Below are 27,266 nucleotides of genomic sequence, written 5' to 3'. Positions count from 1 at the left end.
ATGAGTGTGACGTGGCAAGAAACATCTTACTTACAATATGTACAGTGGGGATGATTATTCAAAACACAATTTCATGACAGGCGTTTGGTTGTTTGCCCACCTGCTCATTTAATACATATGGACCTAAACACATGAAGGTGGAGACTGAAGGCAAATAAGCCAATACAGAATTTTGGTTTCCAAAGTGAAAGTCAGACCAGTTTGCTAATCCACTGAAGGAAGATCACAAGGAAGATCACAGAATCTGTACCGATTGAACATGCATACAATAGGTAAAACAATCCTAAATGGCAAACAAATCAAAATGGTATACACTTCACTGGAATCTGCAGCGGAGGCTGTGCAATGGATACACTGGAGCATACATGGGCAACTGGCGGCACACCTTCCCTTAATGTGGCCCGCAGGTTAATATCAGAATACTGATATGTTATTGATTTAAGCCGTTCCAATTCCAAACATGCAAACATGACCCACTTTACTTACTTCAGTCTGTATTAGTAGCTTAATGAAAAGTATTAAAAAAAAAAAAGATTGTCTTTTGTATGTCGAAAGTATTTGTATTTAAGTTCATAAAGTATAAATAAATGCATTTGAAATTAAAAGATTAAATTCAGGATTCCAATTCAAAAATAGTAAAAAATGATTCAGGATTCCAATTCAAAAGTAGCAAAAATAGCAGATATACAAGCTCAAAACGCATCGCACTGCGATGCGTTTTGAGCTTGAAGATCGGCTATTTTTGCTACTTTTGTGGGACAGATTGATGGAGTAGGGCATTTATGAAAACGGTTAAAATACAAGATAACTGCCTGATAATATATGCAATGTGGCCCTCTGGAGTGAGTGTGGAAATATAGTGGCCCTCTCCATCATTTAAGCAGCTTCACTTTGTCAGTGTAAATAAAGTTACAGTCGCCCTAAAGAACATGTACCAGTAGCTCACCCTCCAAAGTCCGCTTCTTCTTGCTATCGACCCTCTCCTGTTGGGCCCTGTTTGGCCCGTCAGGACACAGTGGTTCTTAAACGCCTTCTTCAGCTGGTTGTACTCTAAAGCCATTTGTGTGAACACTTCCAACCCACCACCTGGAAGAGCAGTGTAAACAGACAAACAGCAATTAAGGTTACATTTCAATTCCTCAATAACTCACTCCATACCTCAATTGATGGAGTTTTAGTTTTTCTCACTTGCCACACACACACACACACACACACAGCAGTGGTGTAAAAAGTACAGATTTTTTACTTAAGTAAAAGTGTCAATACTGCATTATAGAAATACTCTGTTACAAGCAAAAGTTTGGAATTCAAAATGTACTTGATTAAAGAATTAAAGTTTTGGCATTGAAAAAGTACAAAAAGTACACTTCTGAAAATAGCAGATCTACAATCTGCAACACATTGTGAGCTTGTAGATCTGCTATTTTTAAATAGCCTGGGTATAAAATTAGGCTAAAGTGGTTCATGTATGTTTCATAATATTATGTATATCTGCAAAGTAACTGTGGGGCTATGTAACCATAATACAATATGAATGACGCATTGTTACAACTTTTGTTCTGTAAAACTAATAGAAGGATATATGTCATTAAAGTGCATCATGTTCATAGAATGTGCAGTTATTAGTTCTGAATGCTGATGTTTATTATAAGTTACAATTCAAATTGAAACCAATGGAGTCAAATTCCTAAGTTCCTGTTTATTGGTATATTATGAATTATTGCATTAAAATGATTATACATTATTATTCATGTAAACATATTGATATAAAAACATTGAGCTAAAAAAAATCTGATCTCCCCCATCAGTGTTGTGACCGTGTTGTGCTTCTAAGCAGTGACTTGGCTTAATTTTAGAAATGCCATACATGTGTTGTCCTTTAAATTCTTTCAATAGAGTATTTTAAGGATGTGCATGACAGACCAAAATCATTTAATTATTCTGTAAATAACGATTAATCGATTACAACCATAATAGACATACCCTAAAATGTACAGTAGTTACTGTGGTCAGCCTTTGGATGGCAGTATATCCCATAAAAAAGGCAAATTATTTTAATCAAAATTGACCTCAGGAATGATTCATCTGCTGTCACATCCCTAGTATATCCTATACTAAAGAAAAAATCAACCAGCTCAGCGGCCTTGTGGTTAGAGACTCTGCCCTGACACTGGGAGGTCGGTGCTGGATCCCTGCCCGGGTCATACCAAAGACAGACAAATGGGACCCAGTGCCTGCGACATACTAGCGTCATGTCCAGGGATAGATAGATACCTTTATTATCCCAAAGGGGAAAATCAGACGCCCAGGGGGGTGTACTTGTATATCAAGCTGCCTCACGCTACTGAAATATGGGCCTCATGGCTCGGCAAGGCTTACTTAAGTATTTTATGAATTCTACCAGCTATCATCATGGCTGCTGCTTAGATATTTGCAGGTCATCTGACTGACTTATGAAGCTCCCTGACCTCCTGTGACACTGATCTGCTGCCACCCATAGTTGGCAATGAATATACAGTAACAAGCATTTGTTTTGTGACAGCAACTCCTGCTGTCCTGCATCACCCACTCCTCTGCTTGACGACTACAATGGCACTCGCTATATTTTTAAATGGCTAGAATTGGAGAGAAACAGGTGATCACCTAAAGCAAACTAGAAGGCTTCTAGGGCAACCCTGTCTCTGTCGAGTACCAGTAAGACTCCCTAATCGGGAGATAAGCAACCGTCAAGTCGCATGTATACACAAATTGGCCTGTAAATGTCCACTAATGTTGTCTGCAACCTCATGGTGATGCTAGAAGAGGGGCATGTGAGAAATCAGGGGCGGAGGTTGTGGTTTGCCAGCCAAGGAGTGTGCGCGCAAAGTTTGGCATGGATAGGGGCAACAGTGCCGGAGATAAGAGTAGGGCCAAAAGTGTGACATGACGGACAGGCGGAGGGACAGCCGGTGGAGGTTTTAAGATACGGAATGGAGGAACGTTAAGATACGGAATGGAGGAAAGCTTGATATCTCGTCACCTACTGTGTATGAAAGTGGAATAAGGTGTCTGGATTTGGATACCATTTGTCCTAGTCTCTCAGTCTGTTATCTGCACTATTCCAACACTGTTGACAGTGGTTGTCATCCACATCTAGATTGAGTGCTGCTGATGGCTAGGGAACTGAGGGTCGAGCTTTGACAGGGATGGGACGTGTCCGACATGCCGTGTAAATTTTACAATTTGAACTTGAAGGTCCAGTCCAAATCGAGGATATGTAAAGGAGGTGTCAAGTCAAAGCATGCGCCATAGACACTGAGAGGCAACTAGGCCAGAGGTTTAATGAATTGCATTGAAAAGCCTTGAAGTAAATTATGTCTGGACAAACTTTTTTGTGTGACCCGTCAGATAATCCGTTCAGGGAAACCCATCACATTGTTATCTGCAGAAATTCCCCTGTTGTCCAGTTTCCCTAGCAGAAGCCAGCAGCCCTAATAGCATAAGAGTTGAGCCCATAAGCCTATCGCTTTTACACTATTTGTTGCGGTCAAGTGTGATTCTCTTTCACTGTGTTACTAGTTGTCATTACAAACACATCCACTCCTTTGTTGTCCCACACAAGCCGCCAGTCTCAAATCATGTTTTGGGGTGAGCGTTCGGCACAATTGCCAATTAAGGTGACTGTACTGGCCAATCACAGTGTCTTTTCCAGGACTTGGCAAAACATACTGTAACAGCATAACATGTTTAGCAGAGCTTGGAGGCTCTTGTGGTTAAGAACAGGAGTGTGTTTCTTTTTTTTTTTTTTTATATCTGTTAGGAGTGTGTTTCTGACCGGGCATCATGCACTTGGCAGATTCATCTCGTTTCCAGGCTAGACATCCCAGTAGGGAACTTTGTTCCATTTACATACCTCAACATGCAATGCAAAACGAAAATTGAGCAATCAAAATACATAGCCAAATAAACAGAAAAACAGTTTGCGTTTTTCCCTGCTCAAACCCACCAGGAAACAATGTTTATTTTCCTGAGCTTACCATCTGGTAATGGTGGCAACTATTAAAGGGATATTTCACTTCAAAAAATCTTTTGTCATTTTTATCATCTAACCAGGCTTTTATGAACACAGGCTTTTATGAACACCCTGAACAGTTTAAAATTACCATTTTAACCATGATAAATTAATAACACCCATTATTTTTTCTGGTGACTCATACTACCCTCCTAATGTGAGCAGGCTATGTTTTCTTGATAACTTCATTTATTTTTAATTTCTTATTGTATTTAATTTTTTCCATTTAAAATAATTAAAAATAAATGAACGTTATCAAGAAAACACGCCCTGCTCACATATTAGGAGGGTAGTATGAGTCACCAGGGGGAAAAAAAAAAGTGTTAGCGTTTTAAGTTACAATGGGTGTGTATGGGGCCCTCCTCCTGGAGGACTGATGGCATTTACATCAAATATCTAAATATTGAATCAAGTAAATTAAAATCTGTTCAGGGTGTTCATAAAAGCCTCATTAGATGATAAAATGACAGGTTAAGTGAAATATCCCTTTAAGTAATCTTGTCCAACTGGCCCTCCCCAATATGCCTCCCATGAAGTGCAGACAAGTGATGTAGTCAATTTGTCTCAAAATTACATTATACAAGACCAAAATTAGAGAAATGTCAACCTTCTGAAGTCAAGAGTTCCTTGAATCCAGTGAAATTTCCACAGTAAGTGATGTGGGAAACCATGGCAACTGCTGCTTCAAACGCTTATCCACCATTTTAGAAAACTATTCGTCATTAGTTTAGTTAACAGTGTAAGCCTCTTTAGGTTTGATAAGCCAATCATTTGCTAGTGTGACGGGACAGCTTCCCACATTGCAATATACAACCTCATTCAAAAGAATCATGTTGTTCAGATTCATAAAATGTTACCAAAGTACTATAAACCAAGATAGATAGTATGCAGTATATTACCAGACACATGTGCCACACTATGTGACTTCTCAGTCATCTAAGAAAAAAGTTTCCCATCTTAATTACCCACCATGTTGCCAACTGTTTCTCCTTGTGGTCAAAAGACATGTTAGTAATGATGGGTAAATGAAGTCCATCATCAAGTATACACACCATTTCCGTTATTATGTAATGGAAGTAGCCAACATGCTTAAGCCATCCAATAAATAGAACAGCATCATTACCTCAACACATAGATAAATCTACAAGGTTTCATGTTATGATCATTGCTGACATAGGATGGCACTGAACCATCCATTAGAACAGCATCATTACCTCAACACATAGATAAATCTACAAGGTTTCATGTTATGATCATTGCTGACATAGGATGGCACTGAACCATCCATTACTGCCATCTAGTGGAAAGGAAGTATCAAGGCAAATTATGTAGAAAACTTGTAATCTTTATTACTGAAAAATACTAAGTTACATCAATATAAGACATGGCAGCTGCACAAAACCGTAACAAGGCATCAGTTTCATTAGATAGGCTTGACCTCCTGTAAAATACAAACAAGAAATCCATGTCATGTTAAGTAAATGCATTTCTATCCCCCATAGTTCACTTCCACCATGCCATGATAGAGTCATTACCGTTTTGAGGTCTTCAAGCAAGCCGTTCACTTGACTAGCCTCAATGTCGCTGTCAGTGGTGTTGCCAGTGGTGTTTTTTGTGTCGTACTCTTCAGACTCTTCAGTCTCCATAGTGGAAGGCTGGGGAAGTAGTTTGTAGAGAAGAAATGTATAGTTTTACCATTAAGGAAGAAAAAAAACCCAATGCATTTATTCATTTTACTTTTTTAAGAACCAACCTCATAGTTGGGGTCATCCTCAATCGGTACATCCTCAGGAAGTTTCTGAGCGAGGAACTCCACCCATGTATGCTGCTCCTGGTCCTCTTCTTCCTCATCCTCCAGGTCATCCTGCTTCCTCTTATTGCCCTTTCCATAAGGTTTGGTAGGAGACACTCCAATTTCTGAAAACGGTAAACCCATTTTCAGCTTAATTGCCCACTTCAGTAAATCAGCGTTTCCCCCAAGAGCAATTCAGTCTTTGTGTGCCAAAGCTGAGACCGACTAAACCATCTCAGAAAGTGGTAATTTTCCATCATAAGTGACAACCCGTCAAGGAGAGCGTGCAATGTGCATTAGTGCTGAACGGTCATTATATTGTCATCTACATACGAGCAAGCAAGACAACCTCACAAAAGAAAACAGCACCGAGTGCTGCGAGCTTGTAGATCTGCTATTTTTGAAAAATCGTGAAAATGAGTGCAAGTCTTTGAATATCTTTGACCTGACTTCTAAATCATTCCTCTAAATCATGCTGTTCTCAAATCTTTTCATGTCAAGGACCCCCAAAATGACAGGTATTTGGCCACGAACCCCCCCCCCCCCCCCCCCCCCCCATCTCAAAATATGTTGTTCCAGGGACCACCCAGAAGTATATTGAGTTACAAATGTTCGCTTTTAAGTAGATATATTCAAAGACTTGCAAAAAAAAAAAAAACACCATTAAAAAAAAATAGCAGATCTGATCTACAAGCTTGCAGCGCGGCACTCAGTGCCGCGCTGTGAGCTTGTATATCTGCTATTTTTCAATAGTTAGAGCAGTCCCTCTCGCTAAATGTCTTTAGCGTGTCTGTCAACCAACTCCTCCAGTCCTGATACAACATATGCACACCTGGAGAAAGGGAGCATCCGATGCTGCTGGACACCGGGTATCCCAGGGCGCACTGCAGGCGGCGGGGCAGGATGCACAGCAGCATGCGGGTGAAGGGGTTCAGGCGCTTGCGGCCAGGGAGACTGTGGCGTCCGGGGGTGTTCTCCGCCGAGCTGGGCTTCCTAGGTGAGAATCCAAACAGCCACCACACCCCGCGGATACCACGCACCTGTTGAATCATAATAAAATATAAAAATTACTCGTGCTGGTCATCATATAGTCAACAACAGAGATGCCAAAATAGAAATCTTTATATCCAGAGTCCATAAAAAGACAATCTTAATTATTGTGATCGAAAACGTTCTGTGTGATATGGATCAGGGGTAGACAACCTTAGGCACGGCCACGGGTGCCAACATGTGGCACAGGGGAAGGTAATCACTGGCATAATTGTGAGAGTTGGGTTGTACATAAATATTTTAAAATGGTCAATTTAGTCCCTTCACTTCTGAATGCAAATTATACGGAAAATAGGTGAGTTTGTTGATCTGAGACTAATGCTCATTACAATGTCCTGATGTGAAATATATTTGTAAGTAAAAGAAAAATAATCCAGGAATACCCATTTTGATGTGGTGTCATAATTTGACATGGCATGCTGACTATCAAGACAATAAAAAAGGCACATCATGTCAAAAAGGTTGCAGACCCCTGACATACTTTTAATAAATCATACTTTTTTTTTTATTAATCTTGATTTGGTTCAGCTGTGTGATTCCCATAGCTGCACCTACATCCAGTCCAAACACAGCAGATTTTATAACAACAGAACTACTCCGTTTTGAATCTCATTCAAGTTGACGACCAGATGGTAAAGTATTACTCATTATAAACTTCAGCACACATATCAGCCTGAGGGTCTTTTTAAAGTAAATAAACTTACCACGAGACTGAAAGGCCAGTACTGAGAGAGGCGATGAAACACACCCTTAGAAACTTGAACTTGGTTGTCCTCCTTTACAACTTCATCCTAGAGACAGACAGCGAATACAAATAAAGACGTTAACGTTAAATATTAAACTGAGGCTAACATAGCATTTGGTGCTAAACAAACAAAAATGAATGGTTGTGAATCAGCCATAAACACCACAATAAGCACCTAGGGTTCGGAACGTTGAGCATAATGAATTAAACAGGGTAAAACATTGGCAGATCTTAACAACTTACAAATTCGCCAAAGGCCTACAGGCTTTAGCAAACTTTGCGTGCATGGCTGTTGTTTGCCTGTTTATAGCCAACCGCGGTTAGCTATAGCTTGTTGTGGCTTGGAGTTAGAGTAAGTTCCAACTTATTAAACGCATAGTGCAAACAATACCTCAACATGTTCAACTTCGGGCTGGTCCTGCACGATGGTGTGCGTGCTGCTCTCAGAGGAGGCCATGTTGCTGCTGACAGAGAGCTGGTAGGAATGGATGACAAGAACACTGGGCTGATGTAGACAGCAGGTGGCCGTGGAACTAATAAATACACACGTCATCAGTGCTGGCCAATAAACGAGCTCTTCCAATTAACACGACAGGCTACAGTAGATTTAATGTAAAGTAAATAGGCTACTCAAGAAAGACAAATATTCAAAAATGACTGATTACGAAGTACATTTTCAGAAATCTTCCGACGTTTTCATAAATTCAATTCAGCTTTCAGAAGCTAATCAACTTGCCAAAAACTAAAAACAAATACTCAAGAAGCCTATTATAGTTACTTTAGTTTCTGCAGAAATAGGATCCCTTAAGGGCCTTAATATGCTCTTGTTTTAAAGACTTGCTTGATCGACTATTTTCAATGCGAGACACCATGCACATTCACAACCAAGTATTAATCAGGCTTTATAAGAGGGCTTGACCCGTCCCCCACTACCAGAAAAGGAGCCGTTCCATTTTATTTAATAAGATAATTTTTGAAGCGGTGAAAACCGCTTCCAATGAGTGGCTTGGTGTGTATCACGCCCATATATGGTCATTTTAGTCCAGAATGAACAGGCTTTTTCAAAAACAGAATGTCCGTTTAATTACCATATATGGTGATCTCAGTCCAGAATGAACAGGGTTTTTCAAAAACACAATGTATGTCACCTCATGTCCATATATGGTCACTCCAGGCCAGAATGAACAGGTTTTTCCTGTCCCGTACGTGCAAAATATCAGTCCAGAATGAATAGGCTTTTTCAAAAAGCAAAATGTGTGTCCCATGTCCATATATGGTCATTTCAGTTCAGAATGAATAGGCTTTATCTGTCCTTTACGTCCAGAATATGTGTGCGGTGTCCCTCCCGGTCAGATGAATGGATACTTTGAGGATTGGTCAAGCTTCACATGATAATTTGGCCTTCAGGTTTTATCTGTCTTGTACATGCAATAGGTCTCACCTATTGCAGCAATGACAAATAGCCGCATAAGAGCAAAAGCAAAGGCACAATAAGAATATACAGATGCTAACAGAATGGTAAAAAGGAGCATTAAGGCAGACAAGAGTAAATACATTGAAAATCTAGCAGAAGTTGAAAAGTTTAGTAGGCCACAAAGATAACAGAAACTGAAATAATTATAGAGGGATGCAGTTGACAAACAACTAAGAGACCAGCAAGCAGGACTTTTTATATATATTTTTAAAACCTATTATACCGGCTGTCATACCGGCTCTCCAGACAATTCTATACTAAGATTCACCGCTTCACTTCGAACCGAGGTTTGCTTTTTTCTTTATTGAGAGACAGGGAATTCAATAGGGAGACAGAAGGACAGGAGAGAAAGCTGGAGTGGAGGGTTATAAATGCTGCTGCACTATTTTTGGGTACATTTTCTATTATTGCCCTGGAAGCTCAAAGCCAAATCAAGGGATGCATATTTTTCTTTTTTTGCATAATTTTAGTGATGCAAGTGCAACTACAGGGTAGTTTCACATGGCCAGCCTTTCCACAGCTCTGCCTATTCTACTACCAGGGTAACTGAGAGGCGCAGGGACCCATGCACATCTCTCTGCTCCTTGGTTTAGCATATGAAGAGGCTCAAGAGAGAAGCCTTAATGATGGCCTACATACTTCACAATCACAGGAGCCCAAATTGGTAAGCACTTCCGCCACATTTAGCCCCGTCATAATTACGCAAGTCTCTGTGTTCCGAGTGGGGCAGAAAAGGAGGGGTTAGGGACACTAAAGAGGTATAAAAAGGCCTGTGTTTTCACTTGTATGACAAGTCTAATCTAACCCAGATTCACAGAGAGAGGAACTCATAATGGACACCAACATGACAGTCACACGAACATTCAGCGCTGGAGCTATTTGTAACGGCACCAAAACCATCCATTCAGATGGTTTCTCAACAGCACGCAGGCACAGTTGCACAGGGATCCGTGCACTGTTATGGGCAGCCAATAGCGCAAGGTCTTTTGGGAGTTCTCTCGGATCAGAGTCTCAAAGTGGTCGGGACACCATTTTCACAAATATTCTGACACCGGACAGCATCCCACAGTTCACTATACCAAATCTGTCAGTTCAGACTGGCTTGAAATCCTCTGACATTATCAGAAACAGAGAGGAGAGAGGAGAGGATAATGCAGAGAATGAACAGCTAGGGCATTCAGGGATGAACTCGACTTTGTCCTCTTATGCATCATCCTGCCCTGGGTTATCATCATCATCGCCATCTCCAGCCAGCTCAGCTTTCAACTCATCTCTCCTAGATCGCAGAGCTCAGCGGAGCATCTCTGACCCCTTAACACAGCGGTCTCGCCATTACAGAGACCATTCCTTCCCATGCCCCTACACAGAGGCCCAGCACTGCTTGGACCCGGCCAGCAGAGCTGCCCTCTCCCTGCCACACATGGCCAAAGTCACCACCCCATACGGCTTTGTCACACTGAGCCAGAGCCCTCAAATGGCCAGTGAGGAAACATTGCTCTGCCAAGCAGAGCGGCTACGGCGCTCGAACAAGAATGCTGAGGAGACTCCCCGCTTTTACAACAAAACCCCAGTGACAAGACAAGCAGCCATCAACACCAAATATGACCTGTCCCATCAGTCAACAGCAAGACCGGGGCTGCCTAAAGATGATGCTGAATCCAAAGATGGAATTAGAGCATCCGAGGACGACATACAGACATCCACCACTTCATCCTCCTCATCTTCTTCTACAGCCAAACCAGCCTCTGATGGCAAGGCTAAACGGCGGCTTTGTGAGATTATAAGAAAACGCTTCTCCACCCTTCATTAGAATTGGTTCCACAGTGACTGATCTGTCATTCAGGAAGTGTGTGTGAAAGTGATACAGGCAGCAATGCTGAGATCAGTCACTCACTACTACAGCTTGCCATGGTTTTTGAGTATGCACTCCTAATTATAAGTGGCCTAATTGTCAAAGGATACAATATCTGTACAGTAGGCCTAACAATACAGAGTCTTCAATGTGATGTATTGACATGCAATGTCTAAACAAATAAAATTGCTTAAAAAAAAGAGAGTACTTTTTCTGTCATGTACGACATCAATTTAATGTTATATTTAGCTTATTGTTGTATAATGTAAATATCCAATGTAAAATATTATTCAAGAAAAAAAGTAAGCACCCACAAACACAATGAATAACCCCCTTCAAATTATTAAGATAAGATCTTCAAAGCCGAGACCGTGGGTGTGTGATTAAGCTCTGATGCAAATGTACCCAGTGTTGAGTTATCTACAGTATATTGCATAATTTTAACCACACTAAAACGGGTGAAAGAGAGCCCACTTGAGCACAGCAGCAGGCATTCACAATAATATGCTGAATCATATATTATCTTGGCTACATGTAAAAGGTTAATCAATTCTGTTGTTTTCACTCAACATTGCCACTTTCAAACTTCAGTATACATTTGTATGCGCACTTCTACATGTGGTATACAACACGACCAGGTTATCTGAGAAGCAGGGAGACCAAGCAGCTTTCCTGGGTCCTTAGCATAATTAAGTGGCTATACACGTAAAGGCCTCTTTAATGATGTTCGCCCACTACCACACTGCACCCTTCATCTCTCTTCTCTCCTGTGTAGATTAACATCATTATTGAGCTTATGTGGAGTGTAATAAAAGAGAGAGGCCAAAGCTACATGTCTCTGTTTTTCCAAGTATTTGGAAAACTGTGCTGACAATGTGAGGACAGGGAGTGAATGTCAGTGATTAATAATAATATTGATGATTGCTCAAAAAAATGATTGTAATTCGCTACAATGTTTGTTTGAATGCTTGATTTTAATGCACAGCACAACAATATGCTGTCTTTTCCCCCTCAGTAACACTACCGAATTTTGTGTCATGGATACTCTAGCCAATATTTTGATTTGGACATTTGCATTATTCTGCTTAATTCCTATACTATGAAATACACGTTCAAAGATGAAAAAAAATACCTAATAGCTATTGGCTACCCAGGCTTCTGATAATTACAGTAGTTGCCCTGCAGTTGTGGCATTTTTAGTTGCTGAGATCCCGTTAACTGTGACTGTTTCCAGTGAATAGACACAGGAAGCATGGGTGGTGTACTTTCTATATGAGAAGTGGCCACGCTGAGTGAAGTATTTGTGTAGTATCTTTAATGAAGTAGACTAGTTGTGGGGGCACCTTACACTGGGAACCTCCTGAGAATGTTTGCATTTTCACCATGTCTTTCAATGAGATAGTGATGGCTGTGATAAAAATATAAAGAAATATATGATAGGCCTACTGAAAAGCAGAGAGACAATAGCCCTTTGCCTAGGGGCTGTGACTCATCTGAGATGGTTACAGAATGATGCTTACAGTAAGAGGCACTTACTCAAGAATACGCTCTCTAGGCAACACGTCAGCATTCAGAGGCGTACATGTGTACACAGCATCAGACTTGCGTAGGAGCCCAATGAGGTTCACTGAAGGTAAAACTCATCAATTTTCATTATGCCCATTAGAGTTTCCAAAATTGGTCAAAGCAGGAAATTGCTCACTCTCACCATGACCAATTTGTACAAACAATGATACTGTTACTGCAAAGAAGAGATCATTGAATCCATGTGTGAAAGGCTGCTATTATTTATTACTGATAAATTGTAAATGGTGCATTAATATAGCGCTTTTTATCCAAAGAGCTTTACATAGATTGAGCAGTACATTCGCCCATTCACACACACATTCATACACAGATAGCGGAGGAAACCATGCACGGCACCAACCTGCTCATCGGGAGCAACTAGGGGTTCAGAGTCTTGCTCAAGGACACTTAACCCTAACCCTTAACTCTGGGGGAGCCCATGATCGAACTATTCTACCCCTGAGCCACAGCTGCCCCAATAATGATAAAACAGTACATATTTATATCATGTTTAAGAAATACACTTGAAACAATTTAGACTAATGCAGTATGTATTGTACAGTATACCTTTTTAACAGCAGTAAATTATGAACTATCGCTAAATTTGTAATATCAAAACTGTATTTAAAGTATTTAAAGGGGAATAATATAAGAGATCTAAAAATAATAATAAAGAGAAGCTCATTAAAATTATGAAGCAGTTATCATTATTAATATTAAATATAAATCATTTGTACATATTCCTAAATGTGAAGTATCAAGCCCCTAAAAACTATCACATTATGAAAAGAATAAAACTACTTCACCCAAGCAAATAGAGCAACAAATTGGGTGGCATATGGAGAATATACTGTAGGTCTACTGTAACCAAAGGAGAACAAGGAAGAAAAACGTAACCATAACGGTAACAGTTCTTTTTACGCAAAACTGCATTTCCTCATTTTGTCAAGCTGAGGTTAGAGCAGAGAGAACATCCCTGGCCTCAGACAACCAGAACCAGACACTACTTTTCCGGTACAGGGCTCATGCTCTCAAGCTCTGCATCTCAAACCTTGACAGAAGAAGACACAGAAGGACAGGGAAAAAGAAACACAGACAGAGTTGAGACATTGTGGGAAACAGGGCTGTTTCTTTGTTGGTGTCTGGCAAAGACGCCAGGTTACCTGCCGGCTTGAACTGATACAGAGAGACAGTGTGACACTGTGAAGAAAGTGGACGGTGGTGTACTGCAGACTTGTAGTGGTCTGATGGAGCCAGGTGCTTCAAGCAGAGCGGAGGCACAGACTGGCCCGCCGGCGCTGCCTGTCAAACAGCGCAGGTAAGAGCACACTCACAGTGTAAAAGACATTGTCTTTAACACAGAGAAGGCAAATTGTCACAAAATACATATCTGTTGAGAAGAATGTGTTCTTTTTATTGTTTTATCATACTCACAGAATTGTTAATTATGAGTGTATGTATGTATGTATGTATGTATGTATGTATGTACAGATCCATCTAAAATTAATATTGTGTAAAAGTTCATTTTCTTCTGTAATATAAAAAAAGCTTTCATGTATCATATATTCTAGATTCATTGTGCATGCAGTGAAATATTAAAAACTTTTTTTTATAGCATATAGCTCATGAAAATCAAAAATCCATATCTCAAAATATTTGAATATTACTTCAAAAGAAGCATTTATAATACAGAAATGTTAAACTTCTGAAAGGTTGTGTTAATCTATGCACTCGGTACTTGCTTGGTCTGGGATACTTTTGAACAAATGTCTTCAATGGGGCGTGAAAGGTGGTCAGCCTGTGGTACTGCTGAGGTGTTATGCAAGCCCAGGTTTGCTTTGATATAGGACTTAAGCTCATCTGTGTGGTTGAGTCTGGTGTCTCTCATCTTCCTCTTGACAACACAACACAGATTCTCTGTGAGGTTCAGGTCAGGCCAGTTGGCTGGGCAGTTAGGCCCAGTAATACCATGGACAGTACACCAGTTACTAGTAGTTTTGGCTCTGTGGGCAGGTGCCAAGGGCTTCTGGCTAAAGGAAATCATCATCTCCATAAAGCTTGTCAACCAATTGAAGCACAAAGTGCTCTATAATCCCCAGGTAGATGTCTCTGTTGACTCTGAACTTGATAAAGTTCAGAGGTTTTGCTCCATATGTATGTATGTATACTGTATGTGTGTATGACTTCAAGTTCATAAAATAGAATACTCTTATTACGCTGTTTAGCTTAGATTGTTTTACATTGATAACATCATTTCAGTGGACAAACATACATGATAAAAAACCACAGGCCATAGAAAAGTACCTACTTATTTCAGTAAGCCATTCATACTGCAATAGGTATTTTTTAACAATACAGTGGTGCCCATTTGAAAGGTTTTAAGTCTATACTGGCAATGACTATGATCCCGGGCTCCCCTGGGAGTTTGTGTCGAAATGTCCTTGTGCAAGACGATGAGCAGGTGGTTGGTGCCCTGCTTGGTTTCCTCCACCATCGGTGTATGAATGTGTGTGTGAATGGGTGAATGTAATGCACAATCTATAGCTTTGGAATAAAGCGCTATATAAATGCACCATTTACCATTTATGTACAGTATATGTGGCCGTGGTGAATATGAGTATTTATTTGTCTACACAGAAGTCAACGCTCTAGGAGCTCTGGATGCTCAAGTGCAGACCAGGGGTCTGATAGTGGTGTGTTGAGTCCTCTTGGTCCCCAGCACCAGAACTATACGTACAGTGGTGATGTGTTCCCTGAAACCACTGACTGCCATGCAACGCAGTGCCCCATACACCAGCGCTATGGTGAGTTACTGTACACTTGTTTTCAGCACTGGGGTGATCAACCAAAAGGAAGCAAACTAAACCATAGTCTGACCATGGCTTTATTAAACATACAACCTTGCAACAATATGCCAAAACAGTGGAGTGAGGAATTATCTGCACGCAGATACAGTATATAAATGCATGACAAGAGGGTTATACCGTAGATCAGAATTTCACTCATTTCAAACTACTTAATGCTTGGTAACCTAGCTCTAAAAATACAAAATATAAACTGATATTTAATGTTCTGTTTTATGTAACCGTCACTGGTTGTCCATTCAATAGATTCCCCTTCCTCATGAGAACTGCAAGTGAGGAAGTAACACCTGAAACCAAATGTTTACTACCTCAGCAGCAGACACAAATTCAACGTGCTCTGCTATTTAATGTGACCTGAGGAGTTTGACCCATGTCGTCCCACTGCAGTGATCATGTGGAAGTGTGAATGTAGATGCATTCTCTCTTCCTTATTCTAATCTAAACATTCTGTCCCCAACACCTCGTATATTGTCGATGTTCAATGTTTGAGTTAATGGTGTGAATCGGTGGGGTGCACCGGCTTATTGTTTGACACTGACATTCCCCTGCTGTATTATCCAGACCCTCCTCACAGCCACAAGGAGAGATTCTTCTCAGATGACGCTCCACCGCCTGTCCCTAGGAAGAGGATGGCTCGCGCCCTTTCCCTCCCCTGTGGCAACATACCCCCACCATCTCCTCTGCTTCCTATGTCTCCCCTGTCTCCCGTATTCCACGGTCACCCTCAGAACTTTGACAACCCTGTCTACATGCTTACAGCCACCCCTGGCCCTCGTGCCCATGACGAGAGAGACCGATTAAAACCAGGCATGAGCAGTCCGGTACCGTTACTGTCCCTCTCCAAACTGTCCTTTGAGACACCCGATGAACATCTTCCATACCTCTTCAGAGGTTTTGATGATCAAGGGGTGGTCGCTCAGGCAATCCAGCAACGCCACCTGCTCTCTCTTAGGAGTATGGCACAGAGATTGGATGCAGGGATTCTCTTGCAGGGAGAGGCAAACATGGATTATGGCACATATCAACCCCAGGACTTCCTACTGTGTCAAGGTCACAAGCCCAAGCAGATTGGAGATTCACTCTACTATAGCCTGTGGAGCCCCAAGTTTCCAAAGAGGGTGCTTAGTGGAAGGGTAAGGTTATACAGCTCATCTTCATATTATCCATTACATACTAAAGTATTTTACACAGGCAAATACAAACATAATCAGGCATGTGCACCAGATAGAAGCCAACCAGTGTGCAACATTCATATTTTTAACTATAATGTGTGTACACTTTTGCTTGACTGTTTATTGTTTTTGCATGTGTAGCTATGTGGTGATGGGTGGTGGTGGGTTGTTACATTAGGCCACCTGCCACCAAGTCTGTTTGCAGTGCACAGCCCTGGCCTGAATATAGCTACAGTAGTATGCATTCGTAATGTGGGATAATGTATTCTGTCGTCATATAAAGCCTGCAGCTACTAGCAAGCAGCAGCTCATGCACACATATGCACCAGAATCTGATTAAGAGACTATCTTTATCATCTCTTAGAAGCTCTCAGTTTACCTCAAACCACACAACTTCCCCCCCAAACTGCCATCAGGTGTTGCAATCACACGGCAACAGGGCAGACAAAAATAAACAAACCGAAATGATCATTTTGTGAATACTTTTGTAAAATCGTTGAATATGGCATAGTAACTGGATCCTATCTAATTGTATTATTTTTGTTTCATGTTTCAAGCACCAATGTAATCTCTTTTTCCAGGTACACCGATGGACTACCTTGGCTCCCGTAGCACACAGCAGTCTGCCGTCACATGTCAATCTCCAGGAGGTCATAGTTCAATTCTCACCTGATAGTACCCTGAAGAATAAATCAAACACCATTATTATAAAAGATCATGACCCAGTGGCGACCTCAGTTCCTTCTCAGTCAGACTGCAGTGCTGCAAATCCACCATCTGTGGGCAGCATTGAGTTTGGCAAAAACCAGTGTGATGTGTCCACACTTATGTCTTCACTCCAACAGGGATACTCAGTGAGCATTGAAAGAGACTTGCCACAAGTCACCCTGGAAGACTTTATTCTGGAGAGCTGGATGCTGCAAAGATCTGAGCCTTTGCTCTATGAAAGGCAGATGTGTCTTTTGTTGTTACAGCTGGTGATGGCCTTACAGCATCTGTGCAGCCATGCAGTCACTTGTTTTGAGCTCAGGCCCCAAGATATTTTTCTAGTGTGGCCAACAAGGGAGAGCAGGGAAAAAACAGAAAGAGAAGTAAAGGGAGAGAACGTAGAAAGTTCAGAGATGGCTATCAAGATGAGTCAAGCAGAAAAGAGCAATAGAGTACAAGAAGAAATAGAATGGGAGAACAGAAAATGGGAAAAAGAAGGGGTTCAGATGTTGTGGAGAACGTGGGGTTGCCCTCGTGTAGTCTTTGACCATAAGCCGTCTGGTCTTTTTCAATCTCACCTGCCGTCTTCCATAAACACCCAGATAGGGGCCTTACTTCAGCACTGTCTTCAGCCCCAAGACAGCTTCACTTCTCTCACACAGCCTGGCTCAGCTGTAACCTCTTCCAACTCTCCGTATAAAACAGGCTTGCTTGATCTAGCCTCTCAGCTTAAGGATGAGACCAGCGGGCTCCATATAGCAGATACTGTAGTTATCCTCCAGGCCCTTCTCTGGGGCCCCCGCACGGAGCTCTTCAAGTTTAACAGCTCCACAAGCACCACCGTGCACAACTGGCTGTTGATTAAACAGGCCTTGCTGGTGATGAAACTGGCAGAGAGGGGCTTAGTACAGGATCAGGCGCCTCTTCATTGGGAGGACAGCCTCTGCCTGCAATACCTAGCATTTGCTGACTCTGAAACGCTAATGAAGGCAATTGGATGGATGGGGTTCAATCTCAAAATGAAATGAGTCCACTCCCAATTTAAGTAGGTTACTCCTATCCCCGCCACACAGATGCAACACAAGAAGAAAAATCATTAATTAATACAAGTGTGAGATTAACTGCAATGAAGCAGGATGATAGGGAATCATTTTTCATTTTTGTTTATCAACCTTTCATAAGAGGCATTTGATAGGAAAACTCTCACCCAGGCTAGAGTACTAATCACTAACACATCACAAATTAGCAGTCAAGTCAGGTGTCAAGCACGCCTTTTTGCTGACTTTCCACTCGTAAGCATGTTATGCTGGGGTGAGATGGTTCCAAATGATTTGAGTATGCTTCAGCTCACATGCAGTCAAGTCTATCCCATCAGCAGGAAGTAATGCTACATTGTATGTTATTGTAGGCGTTTTTGTATACATTAAGTAAATATCTTGATAACAATACAAGAATTAACCCTTGTAAATACTACATTGTTTATAATACGTCTTGCCTGTTATCGTACAGCACTTCCCAAATTGAATAAAAAAAAATAAGCCTCCTTATAGATTTCCTTATGTTTGTAATTTTGTCTCTACAAGAACACACTGCTAAAGTTTTTTTTTTTTTAAGGTGAGCACTTTTATTTAGCACAGTTACAACATGCAGATTTCTGTCAAGTGAATCAAAGTCCATCAAATCAAACAAATCAAAGTCCATGCACACATAAAAAAAGAAAAAAAAAGAACATGAATCAACTGAAGATGACGATGGAAACATATCTAATTACATGAATAAGATGAATGTAAATTTCTTAATCATAAATATTACATCATAGAGATGATCATTGGGGGTTTCTGGGGAGGGTGAATAAGGAAATCAGCACTACGAAAGGAATACATTGGTGGGGATGCATTTGCCCAGATTTTATGTGGTTGCTTACATAACATTCCTGGCCTATAACATCTGACACCAGTGCAAATTATCATTGCAACACATGACATGGTATGCAAAATTAAGCACAAGAAAAAGCAACAATGCTTGTGTAATTGCTCAGGGTAATTTAATCATCATCAGAGGAGTCTCGCTCGATGCTGTAAGCCATGAAGAAAGCATCGGGGCGGGTAGGGACAAGGGGATGTCCCGGTCTCACAATCTCAAAGCCCAGGAAACTGAACGTACGCAGTAGGGATGCTGAGGATGGAAAATAGAAGGATAAATACATATTAAATATTAACTGCCTGCCCATACACTGTGTTCAATTTGACTCATGCTGACCAATGTGTCTGTCCATTAGCCCCCAACAACATTTTAGGATTATCTTTTACTGACAGTTTGACACCCCTACACTAGTGCATTGTGGCAGATGTTCCAGGAGGTACCCTGCCACCCAGTGTAGCTGTCAAACTATGGTTTGATATTTGCACGCTAATTGAATCGTAAAGGATAACTCACATTCCATTGTGAAATTTAACATTTGCCGGTTGAATGCGTTCCTTTAAACTTTGTTAAATCTTGCACTCTAGATTAGAAGTTAGAACCTCCATAGTTGAAAACCTAGGTTGCTACATCAATATGCAATTACTAAAATAAAATAGCAGGGCAGGTCTATTCTTTGATGTTGCAATTACTCAGATCATACCAAGCTCGACCACAGAGAGTGATTAAAACTCTAAGCAAACTTAAAAGCCCCATAAGCTTGCTATCTTCAGGAAGTGGCTTGAACAAGGTGCCGTCTCCAGCCCAAGTAAGACAAATTCTGACATGCCGATATTTAGCAAATGTTGACAGCCCTACCACTGAGGAGAGTGATTTGGGTTGCATGCTGAAGAAACATACAGTAGGTTCAAAGCTCAATCATTGTTGACATTAGTTAATAGTACTAAAACACTTGCTTTTATTTAGATAACTTAGTGGTGTCCATGTATTTTCTTTTTATTAACTGCTAGATAATTCAACTACTGTCTTTTCACTTTGGACATTTAAATATTATGCCAATTTAACATTTCTGTGCTTAGCTGCTGCTATTGTACCCTATTGGATCACCATTAAACAATGGATTTGGTATTGTGATTACCCCCGTTTATTGTTAGGGGTGACGGAGGGCTTTAATGCAGGACTAGGCAACTTTGAAAATGGCTTGTAAAAAAAAAATCATTTTGATATAAAAAATGCTTCAGAATTTTCTTTTTAATTGTCTGAAACAAAATGGGTTTATCGCACTCCACTCCAGTACCAAATGCTGGAACAGCTCTATTCTGTATGTGTGATATCATGTACTGTATCATCGTACTCCATCAAAAAAAAAGTGTTGATAACAAGGTCAAAACTGGTCGAAGCTTTGGTTTTGTGTAGGTAACGGTTTTGAAGAACACCACAAAAAGAGCAAACCTCACCTCTATCGTCACGGTTCTTGTGGAAACAGATGAACACATGATCTACTTGCAGCTGCTCTTCGGCAAACTCCAATAGGAGAGCAAAACTGAAACAAAGAAATAATAAGAGGATCAGTAACCCTTAAGGGTTAACACAGGATACAAATATCTACATCCCTCAATGTTTGTAGTCCTGGACACATAACAAACCACACTTAAAGAAATGCATGCTTGTTTACCAAACTAAGAAAACAATGGAAAGGCGGTTTGTAATCACTACCAACCTGTCTTTGCTGCCCTCAGGCAAAGCCCCGGGAGGGATTTCTACATAAAGGTTCCCACCCTTCAGAGCTGCCCTCCAGACACAATGCTTGCCCTCCGATCGACGAGGCTCAAAGAGCAGGAAGCGCACTCGGCCGTTGGCAGGCGGAGGCTCTTCAAGAACCAGTAAATGAGCATCCTACAGGACGGGAGAGCAGACGAACAGAAAAGTGTCATTCAGACATTGCAGATATATTTGCCTGATCAAATAACCAAAGCAGGCAGTAAGCATCGAATCTTCAGTATTGGTCACAGCTCTACAATACCACTTAGGAGCGGAAATTGAATTTCAACATACAGTATAATGCAAGTATATTGTTCTTGACTTGAGGATTTGGCCTTGAAGGGGACAGATACATTCAGAATAGATTACAATGTTAGAATTGTAATGAACTTACAGAGTAGAATAGCTTAGCTGAAAGATTGCGATCCCGCTGATCATTCCCTCGCCCACCTGGGATCTTCAGGGGTGGGAGAGGGGCATCAGGAGCACCACAGAGGCCCCGAACCCGGGTTACTGCAGCGTTGGGAGGACCTCATGGGACTGGAGGTACTGGAGGGTGAAAGAAACGCACACACAAATGGAGCCATCGTCAACGAATGATTCAACTCAACCCCAGAGCACTGGAAAAGTCTGAATCACAGCCGAGTACAACGTTTACACTTTCACGTCACACTTAAGATGTTGATTGACTCGGATCTGAAATATATAGTAAAATATTGGCTTATGTTGTTGAGTAAAAGTATTCGCTAAAGCCAAACAGAGGCTCATGGTTGAAGTTCAATAATTTACAGTAAACGGAGTTGCTCATAAAACTGTGCGCAACATCTCGATTAATGATCAAAAGGAATCATGCTTGGCTGGCTTGGGCACAATGAGTAACAGACAAGGCGGGGGTGCTTTTTTGTTACACAACAAGAGAACACTAAGCGATGATGGCTTGTTGTGAGCACTGACTCACTAGAAGGAGGAAAAAAAGATGACCTTCATAATTCAGCGCAACCGTAAACAGACACACGTAGTGAGAATTTGTTTGGACATATAACCTATTCATCCCTCTAGAGCAGGTAACAAGAATGTGCATAGATTTGGGGCAGGCTACACGACACGTCCACATGATAGGACATGTTCCCGTTTCTTGGTCTATGAAATATGACTTCAAAACACTGCTCCACAGTGACCGTCTAACATTAGCTAATAACCAAGCACACAGACACAAACACCAGCTTACGCAACACAATTCACCAAGCCTGCCCAGCCATTTTGATTCAGAGGCCACTCTGTGTATTCTAGAGAATTTGCCTGGCTTTTGTGTATATGCACAAGTACAGGCCTATTCTCAGAGCTCCTGTTGAGAACAAATCTCATTAAAACGCAGCACCGGAACACTCTCACAGATGCAGACTTAGGCAAATCCACTGCTGTGCTATATGTGGAAACTAGAGAACGACCATTGTCAACCGTACAGTATAACTCAACCAAGTCTATATGCAATAGCTAAGCTATGGTCCGAGGGGTGTCAAGTCATCATCATAGGTGTCATATTCTATTACATAAAGATTGGAATTCAACACTCGCACTACTCGGAGCATGTTCTTCTGAAATCCCATTATCAGATAATTTAAAACAACTGCCACCTAAAAATCCTGCTCTTCCCGTTTCACCTGCACCGCATTCCAACTATCACGCAGCTCTCAATACACTTCTCGATGCTGATTAGAGCATTCTTCCAAACCTCCATACACACAGTAGGCAGTGATGCACATTCATGAGCGAGAGTGATCTTGGCTGAGACAGCTGCTCTAGTCACATGGGGCCTGAGTCTAAAGCGCCTGCTTGCGTAACAGCGGATTTTCCGTGAATAAAATATAATGTGAAAATGGTTAAAATACCACCCATATCAAAGCCTAGTCTATATGCTAAGCCAAATGCAACATTAGTGAAGTGCTTGGGGTGGACTATGTGTTATATTATGCAATACTACTGATCTCAATGTAGTTGACAAGTTTGGTTCAGTACGATTACAGTAATTGCATACAACCAGTTTTATGGAGGTGAAAAGGAGTGCTTTGGCTATTGGCTTAGTTGACAATCAATAAACAACTGCAGCAGCCAATGATCCTTAAACTTTGCCCATTTTACTTACACACACACCATGTTTGGGCTGCCAGCCTGCCACTGCAAATAAAATAGTTATACAATACCATCTCACATCATCTGTCAATTATAATTAAATGCATGGTACTAACAAGCAGAGTGGACACCTGAGTTGTCTGTCAATCATTTTTTTAGTTTCCCCCAAGAAGACTGGGCACTCGCATGTCACTCCCTGTTTCTCCCCCATTTTCCTGTCAGTCTACTGTCCTATCCAATAAAGGAAAAAAGCCCAAAAACAAATCTTAAAAAAATAAAAAATAAAAAGAAGACTGGGCACTTTTAGGGAGACCGGAAAACCTCAGGTGCCCACTCTTATGCATTTTAATGCAAGACACGCTTCATGGCTAATAAATATAAAAAGCAATCCTGTTGATTAGACAACTGGGGTTATGAAACAGGAACCTGTTGTTGCTGTTAAATCAAAATGTCGGTGCTGCAATGGTCATTCTTCACGTGCACTACCTCTTTTGCAATCAGAATGGAAATTTCCAAAAAAACGCACGTCATGCATGTTGTGAAACTACACAATCTCTACTCTATCAATACATAGTATTGTCTAGACATAACCATATCAAATGATTACAAGAACAACAGAAACGGGCCACTGGCCCGAAGAGGTTTGTCATTCGACCTACATTTCCTAGGCTGAACCTATGCTGTTCTCATTAGAGGCTGAACCGCACGTACACAGTGGGACCTGGGCCAACACGCTAACTGCCTTGTCATATTTTAACCAAGTAAAGTCCACTGGCTGACAAATGGACTCATAATAGTTAATACAACACTAAGTTAGATCGTGGATCAGCACAATCCATAGATTATTATTCTCACCCCACATACTAGACTAGAGCATCATTGCCATTTTACATACCCAGTACAGTATGTCAATTTATCCATTTCACAAGGGTACAGTGCAACTTGGCACCCGAGCGAGCTGGCACAATGAAATAAGCAAGAGAATTATATTGAGCTTATATAATTGATCAAAACAAATCATTTACCCAGTTGTCCGGGGTACAAAAAATGGCACAATTTCGCAACTGGACCTGGACTGGTGTGTTTTAGCTTGCCAAAATAAATTTGAGTTTCTTGTAAATATACTTTTACTGCTCCTAGTAGTGATTATTTTTTGTATAGTATAGTCTATACGTCTTGATGAATTGAACACACATGACCACAATGGAAACGAATTTTGTGTTGTCATTTTAACATCGTTATATAACTGTACCTTTTTTGCAGACTGTTTTTAAATAATCCAATCAATCTATAGGGCCGTTTAAGAGTCCAGCAAAAATGTCAGAATACTTTTGATGCAACGGTTTTCGACTAATCCATCAAAGAAAAAGGGTTAGGCCATAAATATTAAGATACCGAGGAATAGGATACGTCACTGATGTCATCGTTAATGCGGAAGAGCTGCAGTGGAGACCTTGAACTGCAAAACAAGGCAGCGCCACATGACACCTCTGATAGTACATGACGTAATTGTATATCCTTGGAATCTTTGTCCTAGATATTTAGGAAAAACAACGTCTTAAAGGGCCTTGCTACTAGCAACGTCTAGATAGCATCACATAAGCAGGCTGTGTGTTGCGTCGTTAAGGCCAATTTATAGTTATTCTTACGTCCAAAATATAAAATACGGAAGAAAGAAAATTCAACGCGACCATTTCCAGTTTAAAATATGTTTTTGTTGTTGTTGTGGTCGTGCAACGAAGTATAAAATTAAGTCTTAATCACCTTGGCTAGGCGAGATTAGTGTTATGCTAAAGCGTTAGCATTAGCTATGTGGCTAGCAACTTAGCTAACATCCTTCACAACAGCACAGTTGACTCAAGAAAGACGAGCGCTGCCGTCTAATTGCTGGATACTTAAAAAAAACACATCATTGATAATGTCAATTAGGAATGGAGTTAAAAAATATATATAACCTCAACACCTCATGGCAAAAAGTAGTCGTAAAAACACTCGGAGTGTGTACATTTACGTTTTGAGTACAATTATGTAAGACGAAACTGTAAACAATGTAATATGGAAATGAGTAGCAGTCCAGGAAATATTCCGCATCGCGTTTATTATTAGCTAACAAACAACTAGGCCTCTGCTGGCTGCTTGAGAAGACGTCGCTTGTTTTTACGGCAATTTTTGACAACATACCTCTCACTTTCGGGGTTATTACTGGTTTGGTCAATTACTGGCATCTTGGATGAGTGTCTCTCTTTTTCTCTTACAAAACAATGGCTATTCAATATTGTTTGAAGGTTGGATTTAACCATAAGGCCAACGTCCACGCCCGCAGACCTCTCTGTCCTCTCGTCAAGTGATGGACGGCGGAGCCGAGGCACGGAGTTTTGACAGAGGGGCGTGTCCTAATGGTCGTGACGTACAACACGACAGACGTGGCGTCATCGACCGATCAATTAAATCAATTTACTATCGTCACATGTTATTATCTAATAATCAAATGATTACTAACATTTTCTATTTCCTAATTGTATTTAAATGTCCCTTTTTATGTGTTTCTTTTGCGTCACGCAATCGATTGATTGATTGAATACTTTATTAGAACAAGTTTGCATAGGAAAAGGTACAGGACAGTATACAGTTCAAGTCAAGATCAAGGTCAACTAGAAATACTGTTCCTTCGAAACAGTGTGGGCTCGGTTCCAACCCAACAAATAGGATACTTTAAGGTACTGTAAGGTACAGTACCTTACAGTATTGTACTGTACCTTACTATACTGTACTGCACCTTACTGTACTGTACTGTACTGTACTGTACTGTAACTTACTGTACTTTACTGTACTCTACTGTACTGTACTTTACTGTATTCTACTGTAACTTACTGTACTTTACTGTACTCTACTGTACCTTACTGTACTGTACTCTACTGTACCTTACTGTACTGTACTGTACCTTACTGTACTATACTATACTGTACTCTACTGTACCGTACTGTACCTTACTGTACTGTACTCTACTGTACCTTACTATACTGTACTTTACTGTACTCTACTGTACTTTACTGTACTCCACTGTACCTTACTGTACTTTATTCTACTTTACTGTACTTTATTGTACTTTACTGTACTCTACTGTACCTTACTGTACTGTATTGTACTTTACTGTACCTTACTGTACTGTACTCTACTGTACCTTTCTGTACTGTACCTTTCTGTACCTTACTGTACTTTACTGTACTCTACTGAACCTTACTGTACTTTTACTGTACTCTACTGAACCTTACTGTACTGTACATATTATATGTGTTCTAGATCTACATTTTTGATTCTGTGTTTGGGAACCAGCAACTGTCAAATGGACTCCAACTGTAGTGGAGTATATTGAGTGCATATACTGTAGGCTAACAATCCCAGATCACATCTGTCCTCCACTATGTCTATAACCAAGGCGTTCTTCTATGTGGCCACTCCAGACTGAGGAGTGGAGCATGGCTTTTATTGTGTTTGTGGATCTGACTTGGAAATGCATTGGTTTTGATATCTCCCTGACAACCAACAACAACCACTAATATGGCTGACTGTCCCTGCGGGCTCTAGGATATATGGCTATGGGATTTACATCCCATCGCCCGGACTTGATTCTTGATCACAGCTGTGTAATCAGTAGAGTGGAGAGGGACATTTATTTATAGTTTTAACTATAACTATAGTTTTATACATCACACAGCTTAGACATTTGGATCAAATCAGAGAGCAGACCTGTGTGAACGCAATGATATAGATAGCATATCTGAAGTGTGAACACTGCAGCCACAGCGCCTTAACATAAACATGGGTCTATTATCCTTCTCTCCACTCTGGGGACCCATTGGAAATGCATTGGGTGCTTAAAGTTAAACATTTTTATTTTTTTATAATTAAACTACAAAACATTTCAAAAAGAAAAATACACGCACACTTGTCCTCAGTAAGCTGAACACATAAAAATTTGAATGGTGTTGAAAGGTGTAAGCGTTTAGGAGATGAAGCGCGCCAAAGTTTTAGGATACTGACTAGTATAGAAATAAATAAATAATGAAGATAACATACGTGTGCTCGCCTTTAGGCGAGCCCACAACTAAAAGGATAAACACCACAAGAAAGCTTGTTAGGTTTTGCGGTCCCTTTTTACAACTATACAACAATAAATGAGA

At 40.8% G+C, this 27,266-nt stretch overlaps 1 protein-coding gene across 1 annotated transcript; it reads right to left on the bottom strand.

Annotated features, from left to right (window-relative positions):
- Positions 1–18,872: 18,872 nt before the first annotated feature.
- oaz1a (ornithine decarboxylase antizyme 1a) lies at positions 18,873–25,424 on the bottom strand. The gene is given in 6 exon segments (XM_080723402.1): positions 18,873–19,449; positions 20,652–20,737; positions 20,915–21,090; positions 21,350–21,436; positions 21,438–21,504; positions 25,267–25,424. Coding segments are annotated over 6 exon segments (666 nt in total). The 5' UTR covers positions 25,386–25,424; the 3' UTR covers positions 18,873–19,318.
- Positions 25,425–27,266: the final 1,842 nt, after the last annotated feature.

The sequence above is a fragment of the Nannobrachium achirus genome (genome assembly GCF_963921795.1).
Source record: "Nannobrachium achirus genome assembly, chromosome: 1".
Taxonomy (NCBI): Eukaryota; Metazoa; Chordata; class Actinopteri; order Myctophiformes; family Myctophidae; genus Nannobrachium; species Nannobrachium achirus.
The sequence above is the reverse complement of the archived record's forward strand: the minus strand, read 5'-3'. Positions and strand labels throughout refer to the sequence as shown.